The sequence below is a fragment of the Tauraco erythrolophus genome, chromosome 2, assembly GCF_009769465.1.
Source record: "Tauraco erythrolophus isolate bTauEry1 chromosome 2, bTauEry1.pri, whole genome shotgun sequence".
Lineage (NCBI taxonomy): Eukaryota > Metazoa > Chordata > Aves > Musophagiformes > Musophagidae > Tauraco > Tauraco erythrolophus.
In genome coordinates, this window is record NC_141466.1 from 71,111,967 (window position 1) to 71,128,088 (window position 16,122).

General features: G+C 43.4%; 1 protein-coding gene across 2 annotated transcripts in view; it reads right to left on the minus strand.

The window, feature by feature from the left end:
- Positions 1-3,954: 3,954 nt before the first annotated feature.
- Positions 3,955-16,122, minus strand: part of FZD3 (frizzled class receptor 3) — a 56,103-nt gene continuing 43,935 nt past the window's right edge. For both annotated transcript variants that reach the window (XM_086624344.1, XM_086624337.1), the window contains exons 4-6: positions 6,976-7,124; positions 4,834-5,067; positions 3,955-4,168 (exon numbers count right to left, since the gene is read on the minus strand). In XM_086624344.1, the coding sequence (XP_086480470.1) occupies positions 3,955-4,168; positions 4,834-5,067; positions 6,976-7,124 (597 nt within the window). The remainder of the gene's footprint in view (positions 4,169-4,833; positions 5,068-6,975; positions 7,125-16,122) is intronic.

A 16,122-nucleotide genomic window follows, 5' to 3' on the forward strand; every position in this document is an offset into this window, starting at 1 on the left:
TTGTGGCCACCCCATTCAGCCCTGTGCTCCCCACCGGCCCCAGGCACAGCTCGTACCTAAAGCTTCCGTAGCAAAATTTAGGACTAAGCACCAAGAAAATAGAGAGCACTTGAGAGCAGACAAATAAATTTACAACTCAGTGTGGCTTTTTGCTGCTGTTGGATTTTTTACGCTTTAAAAAGACGAGTGCTACCGATCCAGTGGGAAAGATGAAGAAAGGAGGGTACATCACAAACTCAGGGGGATCCGTTGCCAGCGGCAATCGGGCCAATGTCTGTAACTCACCAGCTGCAGCCAAGCGCTCGTTTGCCCCCGGCCGTCTCCTGCTTTGCTTGGACAGGACACCAAAGGTCTCAGGGCAAAGCACACTGTGCCACGCTGCTCCCTGCCAAGGGAGTGATGCGTTCACAACAGGATAAAACAGGAGATTCAGATCCCCGGGAATACTGGGAATAAGCAGCAGTGGATTTTACAGTAAGCTTTGATATCGCGATCTTGCAAAGCAGTATTTTGGGGCTTCAGTCATCGTATGCGTAGGACGGAGATACATTAACCTGCCGTTGGGATGAGCAGGAGAAGCCACTGGGCTATGTCCAACTTCTCTGCCTGCTTCGGAGAAGGGAGGGTCAGGTGCTCAGTGGCATTGTGTCTGTGGGAGGGGCACAAGGCGCTGCTCCTAAATCCCCAGGAACATGTGTTCAGCTACAGGTACGTTAGATCAGCTGAAGCCCAAAGCAACCGGAGTGTTTCAGGAACTGCAGAACTGCCATCCTGGGCATGGGTTTAAGCTCCGGGGGAATGTAAAGATTGGCACCGGTCCCAGAAAGCAGGGGGCTGAGCTGGAGCTCTTGCCGGTGAGCAGGGGGTGCCAGATGGGACAGCACCCCAAAAACACGGCTAGATACCCCTGCCAGAGATGGCAGCTGGGCTGCCTTCAAACTGGGAAGTGCTTCAGAGCCCCCAAGCACCATGATTTGGGAGCTGAAGCCCTGGAAGTGCCCCGGCTGGGGAACCGCGTCAGGGCTGGGGCAATAACCTTACATGTGAAACCCAAAACAGTCGTTGGTAACGGGATTGGAAATCCCGGGCAGAAAAGCTTTGCAAAAACAGAGCGCGGCATGCAAATTCAGGTGTTAAGATAAAAGGGAGATTTGGGGAGTACGGAAGTAGAAGAGGGGCATAAATCCCAGCCAGAACTTGAGTTTTACATTTCAGTCACCTCTCTGGGGTGAGAGGAGTCTGCCCCTCGTGTACAGGATACGTGAGTAAGGAGCAGTTTCGATATTCCCATCTGGAAACAATACAGGGACTAAACCTCACAAATTAACAACATTTTAAGCAGGATGTATTTCAAACCTCCATCAAGGTTCCCCTCCCTGACTCTAAACAAGTCAAGGCATTGCTACAATTTAAAAAAAAAAAAACAAAAGTACTGGAAATTGAGCCAAGAAGATCAACATAAACGCTTGAGCTTCTTCAGTTCGGTTACAGTGTTTAGGAAAACTCAGTGACCCAGCTCCTTCTGTAGATCCAGCTCCCTAAAACTATCATCCCTTTGAAGCAGAAAGTTATTTAATAGAAGTTGAATTTGAAACTAAAGAAGGGTTCCACCTTTGTGGCTTACAGGGTATTGTCGGTTTTGCCAGTTTAAGTCACTCAAAAGATTTTTCATACCCATCTGCTTTGAAAGAGATGATGTTGCATATCCAGACGTTCCCCGGGGCTGTTTGCAGAGCAAACGGCAAAGCAGAGAGTCTGCTCTGCCCCGGGGAGGTCGGTGCAGCAACATCCCTCCCTGGATCTACCCTAAAGAGAGCGCGGAGTTGTTGCTAAGCTTTGTTATTCCACGTCGGGTTTGGTTCGTGCTTCTCCTTTGGAGCAAAAGCCTGGTGGAAGCAAGAAAGACAATTTGCAGTAAATATACTTCTAAGACACGGCGACGGCCAGGGCAGCCCTTGGTTTCACAGAGCGCATGTGGTGCTGCACTTCGCTGTCGTGTCATCAGCTGCAACTAAAGCCAGCAGCCGTAGCGCAGCTCCGTCTCTGCTGCTCACCAAAGCCTCTGAAGTTCGCACCACGGGCTGTTGCCCTATTCTTGCCCTTGAGGCTGTGCCATCTAAGCACGTACAAAGACTTTCCAACACGCCTCGAACAGGTCAAAAAGAGAATTATGTAAGGACAACAAAAAAAAAAAGTATTCATTTCCCAGCAACGATGTGTAGTAATTACTGAGGTAGGTTTAAATGCAATCAGTGTTTCCTCACGCTGAATGAATCTTACATGAGATGCTTCGGAAGATCTAATGCACCATCCAAGACATGCCTTGACTTTTGCCTGCAGTGTCAGGAAAGACTTGCTGTGCCCCAACAGGTTATTTACACACAAAAAAAGCCCAAACTGAGAATTCTCTACTGTGAATCTGTAGTAGGGAATGAAAAGAAAATAACCTGCAGCAGAGGTTGGTCAGTAATGGAAGCTCCTTGGCTGGGAAGGAGCCAACTATTTACGGTGGACACCTGCCTCCTCCTCCTCAAGACAGCAATGCAGTGGGTTTCTGGCTGCTGCATCCCGCTCTTTCCCGACCTGTGGGCAGCTCCTGCCTCGACTTTTCCCACTCATTTTGAAATTAGAATCATAGAATCATAGACTGCTTTGGGTTGGAAGGGACCTCAAAGATCATCCAGTTCCTGCCCCCCTGCCACGGGCAGGGACACCTTCCACTACACCAAGTTGCTCAAAGCCTCATCCAACGTGGCCTTGAACACTTCCAGGGATGGGGCAGCCACAGCTTCTCTGGGCAACCTGTTCCAGCGCCTCACCACCCTCAGAGGGAAAAATTTCTTGCTCCCTGCTTGCTCAGCGCAAAGAGAATCCTCCCAAAAAAATAGCCATGATATTGCAAGGAAGGTGGGTCATCCCTGATTAAACTCCTCCTGCCCGTTTAGGCCTCAGCCTTCCTCACCCAGGCTGTGGAGTTTCTAAACAGGATCTGTTCTGTTTGTAAGGAAAAGGCTGTACATTCCAGTTTGGGCAACAAATTCAGCTTTTCTATTATTATTATTATTTTTTTTTAAATAGATCAGGAACAGGCAATCTCAGCTTTTGCACATTACTCTAAAAAATAAGTGGCGGAATATTATCTAGATAACTGGTTTTAAAATCGATCTCTTCCTACATAAATTGTAAACAAGTAGAAAATTTAAATAGTATTTTGTAAAAAAGCAAGGACGATACAAGTTATACAAAAATCACTCTTCCTTGCCTCTCTCTTCCCCCCACCCTCCCACCCCACCCCAACAACCGAGCCTGAACAGCTCTGCCAAGAGCTGGTGACCATCAGCGGAGTTTCCTTTCCTTTCCTTCTCCAGAACGCTCATCCCTGTGATGCGTTTCCAGTGTAATCATTAAAAACCTGCACAGATGTCCTTTAAACAGCGTTCAATACGCCTCCCCTCCCCCTGGGCTTGGTGAAAACAAGTATCAGTTTGTTCTCTAATCAGAGAGGTGCGCGGAGGAATTCCTTCAATATTCCAGAGTTCCCTTATGCCTTATAAGAAAATAATCTCAGGGTGACCCTGCCAGCCAGTTTTCAAGGGTAACACCTACCGACATGCAGAGCCTTCGGAGGGAAGGGGAGATTTTTTTCAACAAAGAACAAGAAATTCAGCAATGGCATCTGATGAGTAACAGTTATTGAATAAATAATTACCTACAGATAGGTTCAAATGAGGCAACCGGCTTTTTACTCAACAATAATTCAAGATTGCTGAACACTCTAGCTCTGATGCAAGTACAAGAACGCTGGCTTCAACACGAAGAAGCCAGTTCCGGCTTCCCGATGTGCACGATCAGCACCCGATGAGAGGCAGGATAATACTGAGCGCTACCACATCACCAAGGGGCACACCGTGAGCCGTGCAGCGACACCAGCGACTCCTTTCCGATCGCGGCGACTCAAGCGCTGGTGCCGTCCTCTTCGATAACGCGGTTCATGCTGGTCCCGTGCGTGATGTGTGTCATTGGGTTGCTGCTGAGGTCCCTGATGCTGCTGTGACGCGACTGTTCATTAAGCCGATGAGAGCTGCTATGCCTGGAATGATCAGTCAGTCGTGACATGCTGCCGTGAGGTAGTCTTTCTTCTACGCCTCTGTAGCTGCAGGGAGTGTACCTGATTCATTAAAAAAGAGGACAATTATTACTATCGTTATCACTGCAGTCATGAAAGAATGTAAATAAATCTTGGTGTGTGTGCGCGCGCACGCAAACCCTCTGCTTTTGTGAGAAGAGTCTCGTTCTCTGCTCAGCTTTACTCACTCAGCTTACACAGCCCCCGGCAAATCGTGTCAACTCCTCAGCAGCTTGGTTCTTACTACAGCGCTGTGTATAGTATTGATAATTAGCTGAGTAAAATACTTGATGATAAATTACGTTATAAACCTTAACTACACCTTAAGTCAGAGCAGGTAACTTTTATTGCTGTTTACTTCAGCGGGGCTGGGACTATTTACAGAAACAAAATCAGTTTACACATAGACGAAAGAGGCCACAAAAATTCTACACTGACTTTGAGCAAGATCCGTTTTCCCATGCACTTAGATGAGGTAACACAGATCATTGCCTTTGCTGGAAAACCAGCACCGAACACATTCACGCCGTATAATTCACGAACAGTAGTGCAGACTCTGAAAATACCATGAGATTTTTTTCTCTTTCCAACCCAGACACTAAGAGGGAGAGGTGATGCAATCAGAGAAAGTAAATACTAGCAGAACTTCTAGTTTTTAGCAGAGGCTTGTCCGATTTCCTACAAGATTTTGAAGAGAGGAGACGTACCGGCCATCACGCGATCGGTGCAGGCTGCCGTGGTAGCTGCTGACTTTGCTGTGGACGCTGCCTGCTTTGCTCCTTTGGTCGTCCAGCATCGCCAGCTGGGTGGAGGAGGCATGAGTGGAGGTGCCCTGGGTGGAAGTGCCTCTGGACTTTCGGATGATGGGGGTATTGGGATCTCTCAGAAGAGACTGAGCAAAGTCTGGCTCCTGCAGCACTTGACGACTCTCGTTTACAACTCTGCACAAGACAGCCATTAGAGTGGTTAACACTGATGACTGCAATATAGAGCGATCGCAGTAACAGCACTATAACTATTTCACAAACGGAACAGACAAATGTTACAGCTTGGCAAACCAGATCATTTATTTGCATTATAATATCTCTATTTGCCTAATTTTGAAGCACCTCTACATTTGGGTATTTTAGCAAAGTCCATATTCTGGAATCCTTCCTACTCCCTGTATCTGATCCTCTAGCTTAGGTATGTGAAATAATTGCAGTGTATTTGCTTATGGCCTTTGTCTGTGAATATTGTTGCAAGAAAATCCTTGGGAGAGTGGGGCGACTCAGCAAGCTCAGATTACCCAGGGAGCTGCCTCTCAGGGAACACGGGAAGCTGCTTCCTCCGTCAAATGAGCATTTAAAATCTGAATTAAAACCAGCAGCAGGGGGAGAACACCAGATGAAACACAACCTATCTAGTAATGCATAAGCAACTGGCCTGTAGCCCTTAGATCAGTGGTTACAGTCCCACAGCTCCTCTGTTTTCTGAAATCCCACTGGGAAGGGCTGGCAGAGGGGCACACACTTGGCCGCTCTACCACAGCATGATGAAAGGAGATGCTATCACATCCTCGACATTCTTTTTTTCTTTTTTTTTTTTTAATCTCTTTTTTTGTGGGGAGGCCTCTTCCTCCCCTCCCATTCTCTACATTATTCTTTCATGTTCCGTTTCCTCCGCCTGGCTAGCTCCTCCTCTTAATTTTTGTGCTCACAGAAGATCACAGGCTACCTAAGGAGGGAGGTTTAAATCAGCTCTGCTCCAGGAATGAATGGGGCCGGCAAAGGAATCTGGCTCCAGCCAGACGCTGCCGTGTGTGGGAGCTGCTCTGCTGCCTCATTGCACCAGGAGAGAGGATGGCGCTTCCAGGAGCCACCCAGCTCTCCCTGAGATAGCACGTCCAAGATAAGACAGTCCTGTAAAACAGCTTCCTCTACCTTCATCAACTCTATTCCTGTCCTCTCCCCACCAAACTAGTAAGTCACCTCTATGTAAATCCTATCTAAGTGTATGTACACGTATTTTAAAACATATTAAGTTGCTGTTAACCCCACACGTATCTTAGTAGGTTGTCTTTCGAATAAAGAAAAAATTACTCCAACTCTACAGAAGGTAATTTTACTTTAACCTCAGCAGAAGGCCAGTTCTGTTAAGAACTCAAAGTCAGGGAGTAGTCACTTAAAGCCTTGCTGTATTTGTGCATCTGTTTTGAAACATTGACTTGCAAGACAATATTTGCAGTTATGAAAACAGCTATTCATAGCTATTACATAATCATATGGATTGTCTCTAACTTTATGCTATACCTCAGTTTAAATTAATTCCAATCTCACAGAAGCTATAAGACATTCTTACTGTCATTTTATCAAGCTGTGCTTTGGCACTAATGCCTAAGGGAAGATTAAGAGCAGAGACAATTACCTATAACTGCAATCACGGTAAAAAGAACTTAAGTTTAATTTCAATTTAAAGGTCTGATTCAGTTGACTAGATAAGCACATTTATAAATAAAAACTTTCTATTCCACCTCTCAGTAAATGGCAGAGAAGTTGTAATATTTAACTGATACCTAATTCTCATTAAAAAATATTTTGAAAGCAGATGGAGCAATGTAGATTTGATTCTGGGGCTGAAGAATAAATATGGAAGAACAAGCGACAATTCTTCGGGGTTTTTTTGAGTTGTTGCTTGTCTTGTCCTTCCTTGCTCCATTTTGGACGGTGAGAGATTTCTAAGAAAACTGCCCTTATCTATTCCCGTCTTTGCCTCCATGAAAAACTAACCAAAATACTCTTCCAGGACTACAAAGGAAGAGATTATTTGCCAGTACTCAACCAATTTATCTATGAGATATCAATACGCACTCTTTTTTCCTGCGTCCATGAAAAAAGCTGGCCCACTCGAAACAGGTCTTTTTGCTTCCGACCCAGAAGACAGAAGGTATCCCAACAACCAAAGCCATGAGATATTTCATGAGAAAGAGAATCAAATCTGGACGACTCATCTGAGTGACCTAGAGGAGAAAAAAAAAAGGAGAAAAGAAGATTATACAAACCAGCATAGTTCTCTACTTCGTTTATGAACTCACTTAAAACAACTGTCTCTGCCTTGAGGCAAAGTAAACATCAACAGGGTTCCTTCGTTTCGTGGCTCCAGAGAGCATGACCGAGTGTGTTGCACAGCCCACTGTCGAGTAAAACAAAAGATTCAGCTGCTGTGAGGTCTTGGCCTTTATTTGTATTTCTGGTCATTTTGTCTGTGCCCTGAGTAATTGTGAAATATTTTCTAGTCTAAAAATTATAAAGACTCATTTCTTTGATGGAAATAATCTATATAAAACCAGGTGCTACATTTGCTGTTGGGAAAAATCCCAATGAAATGCTTCATGGGATGTTCAACACTGATCCTTTAACCCTTAGCCTTCAGTGGAGGGTTATACCTGCGGTTTCCCTGCCTCAGGAACTCAAGGCATCAGCAAGGCACGACTGCCTGATTCTTACTGACCTGGCAAAACTCCTTCTTCTCCTCAGTTATTCAATGGGATCGACTGAATTTGAAAAAGCTCACCATGTCTATTTTTGCAAACATTTTGATATGCAAAGGGTTTGTTTGGAAAACGTGCAGAGAAGATGCAAAGATATTATTTCCAGGAAGGTCTGTAAGATAGTTTTAACATAAGTAAGCATGGAGGCACTCTCTTGAATAGACAATCCAGCTCAAACACTGAACCTTCAAGGACAGAGAACTTCAAGTACAAGCCTGAAAGATACCACCACCTTCTTACACGAGGAGAGGAACTAACTTATTCTGGTGTAATTAAGTCCTCTGCAAGCATTTGTGTGACACTGTCACTTACTCTAGGACCATGGAAGGTGCTCTAGATCTCAAACATCCATTGGCCATAAGCAACTTGGGGTTTAGGCAGAGCTTCCCTGCTTTTCATCACAGCTGAGGGAGAGTTGGTCAGAGGGATCAGTCAAAAGACTCAACACAGCCAGCAACCAGGGAAGACAATAAAACTGCTGACAGCCACACTGAGTCTGAAGGAAGACGTCCGAAAAACAGCTTGAGGAAAAATTTGATTATAACAGAGTACGAGGAACAGAGATGGCACAATAAAGGAGAAGAGCAGGTAGTCCTATAAGCAGAGAAAGAGAGTGAAGGCAGCCAGGGACCAAGAGAGAACGGGAACGATAATTAGATGACGTGAAAGGATGGGAAACATGATGGCAAGAGCAGAAGGCAGACCAGAAGGGAGGGAAGATGATCCTGAAACTGAGGACTCCTCGGGAAGGACTGACAGGCCTTTAACCAGAGCAGATGCAGAGCAGAAGGGTCTTCTGCCCGAGAGGAGCACAGCTAAAAGCAGCAGATGTGAGGCAGAAAAGGAACTTGACAGGCGAGGGGAAGATGTCAGTAACTGTCTCATATCGTGACACGTGACAGTATGAGGTTCCCACTAGAACGGCTTTAGGACATGTAATGCTAAGGTTGGGAAAGATGTTTAAACAAGTGGAAATCAGATTGATCTTCCGTTAAATTCTCCTGATTCCAACAGAAATAAAGTAGGCACGTAACAGGATAACAAAGATCCCAGATGGCTCAAGGATTAGTATATGGCAGGAAGGTTTGAGGCTGTTTAATCGTGGAGAGATGCTCATGAAATTAGGTCTCTTCCCAATGAGCAGTACCTGCAGCAGCAGCTTTGAGACTGAAGGTGACACAGCTGATAAAAACCGTTACACCTAAGAAAGTAATCTGGATATCTACTGGCCTGTTTGAAACAGCAGGAAATATCAAACAAGCTGTTTCACGTCAGGGGAACATTGCTGTGTAAGGTAAGAGTGAGGCTGAAATACTTGGCACAGTTCTGGGAATTCAGTTTGAGTTCATTGTCCTAGAAAGCAGAGGGGTATAGAGAAGGGTGAGCAGGATGACAGGGAACAGCCAGCCTGTCTTGCAAGAAGCTTCTCTGGCCTGTAACGACTCAAAGGTGAGAGAAAAATAACTGCTACAGAATACAAAATATCTAAACACTGTAATGGCCCAAAATCCCACCTAGCAGTGTTCAAGGTCAGTAATAGAAAAAAAATATGGTTGCATCAGCCCTGAAGAAATGACATCCTTACAGGAGCAAGATTTTGAAATAGCTTTCCAACAGGAATGGTGGGGACGAGCAGCTTTTAAGGTTGAGCATTATCTTTTAAGGTTATCAGTTTACAAAAGATGTTGTGGACTGTGACAGTCAGAGCTTCCCTCTGATCCTGGGAGCCTATATTAATGTAGAAACATGTATACAATCTTCTAAAACAATATCAAATCCCATTTTTCCCCCAACTGGAAATGTGAATTCAATGTAGTCACTGTGTCAAGATGACTTGCCAGAAGTAGGCTCACGCCTCATGACTTTCCAACCATGTAATGCTCACAGACAGCACAGCTTCTACATGGACCACTGAAAATACAGCAATCATTGTTTTAAGACTTTGGATTATTATGCATTTTTTTTTAATAATATCACCGTTGTAGATGGAAAATTAGGAGAATTTAAGTGTCTTGCCCAAAATCACACAGCACAACTGTGGCAGACTAGAACATGACCAGAATTCAGGACCATTGATTTTTGTCTTCAGTAACTACAGGTCCATCTTTCAATTACATTTAGAAACATAATGAGCACTATTATATGTTGTTTCTTAGAGTTCATCTTTGTATGAAGTGGGATCAGGGCTCTCCCCATGTCAATTCTTTCCTCAGCGTGGTTTAGCATGCTTTCCATCCATCTATGCCCCAGGAAAGACACTGATGTTGAAGGTCTTTGATGACACTACGGACCTTCCTACGCTTGCATCCATTTAACCACCCAGAACAACTCTGAAGGCTTTCTATGTGGTTTTGTAGTCAGCCTGTGAGATTCCACTCAAGAAACAAAACACATTACCCAATTAAAAATTATCCAACAGAATTAAGCTCTCGAAAATTAATCTTATTATCTTATTTCATAATGTGCAAATGTGGCATTAAGTGGAATAAATGGTGAAATTCATTGTTTCTTAAGGAAGGCAGTATTCAGGTAAATTTTTGTATTTACATCTAATGCTTGTCCGCTGGGCCAAGCCTCCCCTGGCATAACTACTGGCCTGAAGGCAATTTAATTTTGATTCTTGCATTAAGAAAACAATAGTTCTAGCGCTAAAGCGCTCAGTTGCCCACTGTACCACAGGATATCTTTATTTTATTGACTGAGTCATACTGCTTTATGGTAGATCCAACAGAAATCAGGTGCTGTGATGTGTACTATTCCCCATACTGAGTATATGACAAATCCCTATTGCACTAAGTAAATGATAGTATTTCCATGAATATACTATACTAAATCATTTGATATCAAAACTTCTGGCTCAACACATTCACGCTGGGTGTTACAAATAATTCCAAGCAAAAATTAAAATAAATACATACAACAAATTCCTTCAGGTGAAAGGAAGAACATCCTACTCTTTGGCAAAGCAAGGTATTAAACATCATTAAACACATTCCTTGGAAATAAGCTTCTTTGCACCAAGCAAGCAATTAAGTAGTAACACATATTAGACTGACTGATCATTAATACTAAAGTGACTGCACCTGTTTTAAACAACACATATCCACAGATTATGAGACATTTATAGCAATTAACGCAGGAAAAATATAACTTGAAATTACTATTCCAGGCTTATAAAACTGAAAATACCAGGTGTTTAAACCCAAAGCCCTCAAAGCCCATTTCCCAGAAGCACGGCACACATGTAACTCCAAGCCTGAAACGCTGCCGTTTTCTTTCATTAGGAAAGAGAACAGGTTGCACAGTTTTCAAAAAGCAGTAAAACTATGCAAAAGCTCGCTCATGTTCACCCTCAGCACATAAATCCAGGAGATTTTAACTTTTGCCATGCTGCACGGCTATGCAGGAAGAGTGAAAAATAGAACAGTGAAGTATTGCAGACTTTAACATGGTTAGAGAGATTCACAATACATGAAATTACAATTTGACCTGGAATATCTGAACTTCACACACCACTTGACTCAAATGCAAAACATTTTCCAAAAGCATCTGTTAATGTGACCCGCTTTGCCACACAGCCACAACATTGATAGTTCTAGAAACAAGGGTCCTTATTTATAGCAAATCCCCGCTGACAGCAAGTATAATGTTGAAACTGTTTCAGTAGCACTTCTGCTATTTTAAAACCATTTTTTATATACCCTCATCTTCCAAAGCTCAGTTTGCCTATTAATATTTATGTCTCCTGCTGAGAAAATCCAGGTAACTGGGACTACTGAGGCAAGTATGGATCCGCTGAAGCATCAACGCCAGCAATTCCTATACTACAAAATCACTTGCTCTTTCTTTTCTTGATGAATTCATTGTGCAGGATCCAAACTCTTCCAGAAGTATCCAACTCTAACACATGGAACCTCAACAATTTTCTGAGGGATTACTTAGACAAAAAGCTGCAGCTGTAATGCCGTCCACAATTCTAAAGTAATCAGCATTTAAATTTTTACAATTTGTCTCAGCTGAACAACTAAAAGAGGTGACAACGCTTCTCTAAATTTCAGACTTCCATAAAACCATACAACTTTTACATGTGTAACCACCTGTAAAAATGACAGTGAAAACTAGACAAGATGCCCAATTTCTGTTTATCATCTCCTTGGAGAGAGAAGATGATGCAGGGAACATAAAACACAGTCCTAGATGCTGTAGAAGACCATCCTCCTATGCCTGCAGAGATTGTAATTTTCTCTTCTCCGGCCCACTAGCTCAGTTTTATTTGATCCTTTGCAGAAAGCATGTTGCAAATCTGCAGCAAGAGAAAAGTCACCTAAATTTTGGATATAATAGAAATGAGGAAAAATGGGAAGACTGATTAATTGACAAATGAGACACTTTAGTCTCTGATGTCATCCATGCTTATGTAATAAGGTCACTTGATGCACTTTTGATTTGCATCTTTAAAAATTCAGAATATAAGTAAATAACGTTCAAGCTTAAACAAATGCAAACTTCTTTAAACACTAGTTGGGTCTACACACGTCCTTAAAAGGGAGGATGTAGGGAAGCATCTAAAGAAACTATGTATTTATTGTTCATTCTAACAGAAATATTTCAACTTTGAGTGAAAAATGGTTGCAGTTTTAGAAGTACTAAAGTTAAAATACGGTAGAATATACAATTTGGAAATTGAGAGATGACAAGAACAAGAAGACAAGTTTTCCTTTTAAAATTGTATTCTCGGATAAAATCTCTCTCCAGCAATAAGTTCTGATGTTGTGGTCCTTTTACAAAAACAATAAAATGGGTAAATTTACATCATTGATATTGTTTGCTAAAAATATCAAAGTTAATTTGAGAAAGATCCAGAAGGAGGAAAAGAAACTGAAATGCAGTTACTAAGAATTTAACATGTATTTTCATCCCTTATTTTTCTACAAAACCCTTCAGAGCTGCTGGCTTACGCTGAGCTCCATACAACTACACATACCAAATACCGTAACAACAAGGAGTAAAAGTCACTAACGTGAACTTTCTACGCGCAGGATTTCCTCTTTTATAGAATTATAATGCAAGCAAAGCACTGCTAATTGTTACTATGTTGTAATTTACTCAGGAGACAGACCGTTAAACATCATAAAAAGCACATTCTCAGTGGCACAAGGCAAAAAAAAGAGCCTAAGAAACACAGTCTATTATTGTTTGTGCTTTAAGTGCCTGGTATGTAGCTTCTGAAGCTACAACTAAAGATTCAGCAGTGTTTTAGCCAGGCACGGTGAAGGCATTCTTTGTTACATTTTTGGGTTACGGCACATTATTGATGTACTGCAATAATTTCCATTCAGTAACATGCAACATCCACTCTACCCTTCATCGAGAGACGTGGGACATCCTCATGCCCTCCCTCAATGGTTTCAACACTGCAGGAGTTTTAGATATTCAGCTTTCAGAGCAGGGATCTAGAGGGGTACTTGATCACAAAATACCCTCTGCAACTGCAGCACCATCCAGCTCACCTTAGTTTTCTATTTTAGGACTTCAGTGTTCACCATGGATTATGCATTACAGTAATTTCCCATGAAATTAGTTCTGTACGAGCGTTAACTTCAACTCTCCATTTTGTTCTGCAAGTAATCCGAGTTGTGAAACGCTAATAAAAAGTCCCAACGTGCATCTAAAAATAGAGAGCGAACACTGTTTCAGCTATAAAATGACAGCTCTCAAATATTATTACTTTTTGGCACAGATGGAGTAGCATGAATCCCATTAGAAAAGCGATCCCTTTAATATTAGAGATTGAGTTCCACTGCAGATGCAGCCAATGAAGGAAAAAACTCAAACTAATGCACAGCTCAGGCCTGATACACTCACGTTATCAGCGGAAACGATAACTGTGAACATCTACTAAGTAATTTAATTCAGGCATTTCTTCAGTTTCCCTCTTGGCACCGTTGTCAGACCCTTCCTTACGCCTGTTAACCTCAGCGCTGCCCTCATTATCGTGTAGCAAAGGTTTTCAAAAAGACCTCACGTATTGGCAAGCCACTGACTCAAACCTAGAGACACTGCAGCTCTCCTCCGGGCCTTAAAAAACTGTGATAATACCTTTCTTTCTAGATAAAAGCCTGTCTTACAAGCATGCTGCTCCACTCTGAACATCAGGAGCTGCCTTTCCATGAGGGCAGACAGTGTCAAGGAAACGGAGACCAGAAAGTAGCCAGTGGCGACGCTCCTCAAAATAAGAATCTCTCCTAAAGGAAAGATAATACTGGTGATGATTCTCCATTTTCCTTCATACTTGATTGCTTTTTTTGAGATGGGAGAGGGGCTTGTACAGCCTACCCATACGAGAACTTGGCAATTTAGGAAAGCCAGCACAAATGGCAGGATGGTGGCATTCAAAGAGTTGTGGTCAGCAGCTTGATGTCCAAGACTAGGGACAAGTGGTTTTCCTCAGTGGTTGGTATTGGAGCCGGTAATGTTTAATATCTTTGTTGGTGCCATGAACAGTGGGATCGAGTGCACCCTTAGCAAGTTTGCTGATGACACCAAGCTGTGTGGTGCAGTCAACACCCCGAAGGGAAGGGATGCCATCCAGAGGGACCTGGACAGGCTGCAGAGGTGGGCCTGTGTGAACCTCATGAAGTTCAACAAGGCCAAGTGCAAGGTCCTGCACGTGAGTTGGGGCAATCCCGTGCACAGGCTGGGTGGGGAATGGATTGAGAGCAGCCGAGAAGAGAAGGACTTGGGGTGTTGGCTGAGGAGAAGTTCAACATGAGCCGGCAACGTGCACTTGCAGTCCAGAAGGCCAACTGTATCCTGGGCTGCATCCAAAACAGTGTGGGCAGCAGGTCGAGGGAAGGGATTCTGCCCCTCTGCTCTGCTCTCGTGAGACCCCCCTGCAGTGCTGCATTCAACTCTGGGGTTCCCAACATCAGAAGGATGTGGACCTGCTGGAGCAGGTCCAGAGGAGGTCATGAAGACGATCCAAAGGCTGGAGCACCTCTGCTATGGAGACAGGCTCAGAGAGTTGCGATTGTTCAGCTTGGAGAAGAGAAGGCTCTGAGGGGACCTTACTTAAAGAGGGCCTACAAGAAAGCTGAAGAGGGACTTTTGACAAGGGCATGTAGTGACAGGACAAGGGGTAATGGCTTTGAACTGAAAGAGGGGAGATTTTGATGAGATCTAAGGCAGAAATTCTTCCCTCTGATGGTGCTGAGGCACAAGAACAGGTTGCCAGAGAAGTTGTGGCTGCCCCATCCCTGGAAGTATTCAAGGCCAGGTTGGATGGGACTTTGAGCAATCTTATCTAGTGGAAGGTGTCCCTGCCCATGGCAGGTGGATTGGGACTAGCTGGTCTTGAAGGTCGTTTTCAACCCAAACCATTCTACAATTCTATGAATCAGTTAGCATTGCTCTTGAGTGACAGCCTGTTCATTGCACATGGAGTTGGACCCGCTGCAAAGGCAGCCACGTATGAAGATGTAATTGGAAAGTCTTGACAGGCTTCATGCAGACACCCATGTGAACACTACACTGCAGGGATCTACGTCCCTGAACTGAATTTGTCTTCTGTGCAGCTCTAGGCCTTCAGAGGCGTTCAGCTAACAAGAAAAAATAGGCAACAAGATGTAGGCGCAGGGGTTTGGGTTGTGTGCTCTACACTCTAGTCTGTTCAGACATGTTTCACAAGCAGCATGGGCACCGGTGCTTCACCCAGTAAAGACCAACAAACAAGTTCTGTCAGATACAAAGATTGCATATGCGATAGTGAGATTTCTGTAACCCATTTTTTTCCCTCCCATCTGTTGGGTTGGTGTAGCAGCTGGGTTGGTACAGATCATCAATGTACCTTCCTCAGTGAATATGAAAAGACATTAGTTTGAATGCATTGTTTCCCTACTGAAACATACAGTGGCAGGTGTTCAGAGAAGAGGTTAAAAACATCAATTCCAGCATTCCTCCAGGGAAAAACAATGCTTCTTTGTAGGCACACTGTTAATTTCAGATGCTTATATAACTAATTTCTGAATATTTTCCCCTTTTGCCCCTGAACGATCAAACACGTTTGGTTTCTAGCGACAGAGACCAGTGGCCTCTTCCCACTAAAATGTATGAAATTGCAAATTAATGAGCTTGCTGCATATGTGAAGTGAAAGCACAAACACAACACCTGTCCCCCTCCTTCGGGGCATGGTTCCACAATCACGTTGATCATTTGATATTTCCCTAAGGATAAAAAGCAATAAAATTCAAATGAACTCATCCTTTTGTTGAAAGTGGCAGAAGTGGGGGAAAGACCAAAGGAAATCTGATCCAACAGTCTCACTTTCATAATCATTTCCATCACTGTCATTGTTTTGAGACTTAGAATATTATACTCACACTGCTCATTTCCCAGTAAAATGTAGTAGCATTTGTCACTGTAATATAACATTATTTTTCCAGGTTATTAAAAATCTTGCAACTTGCC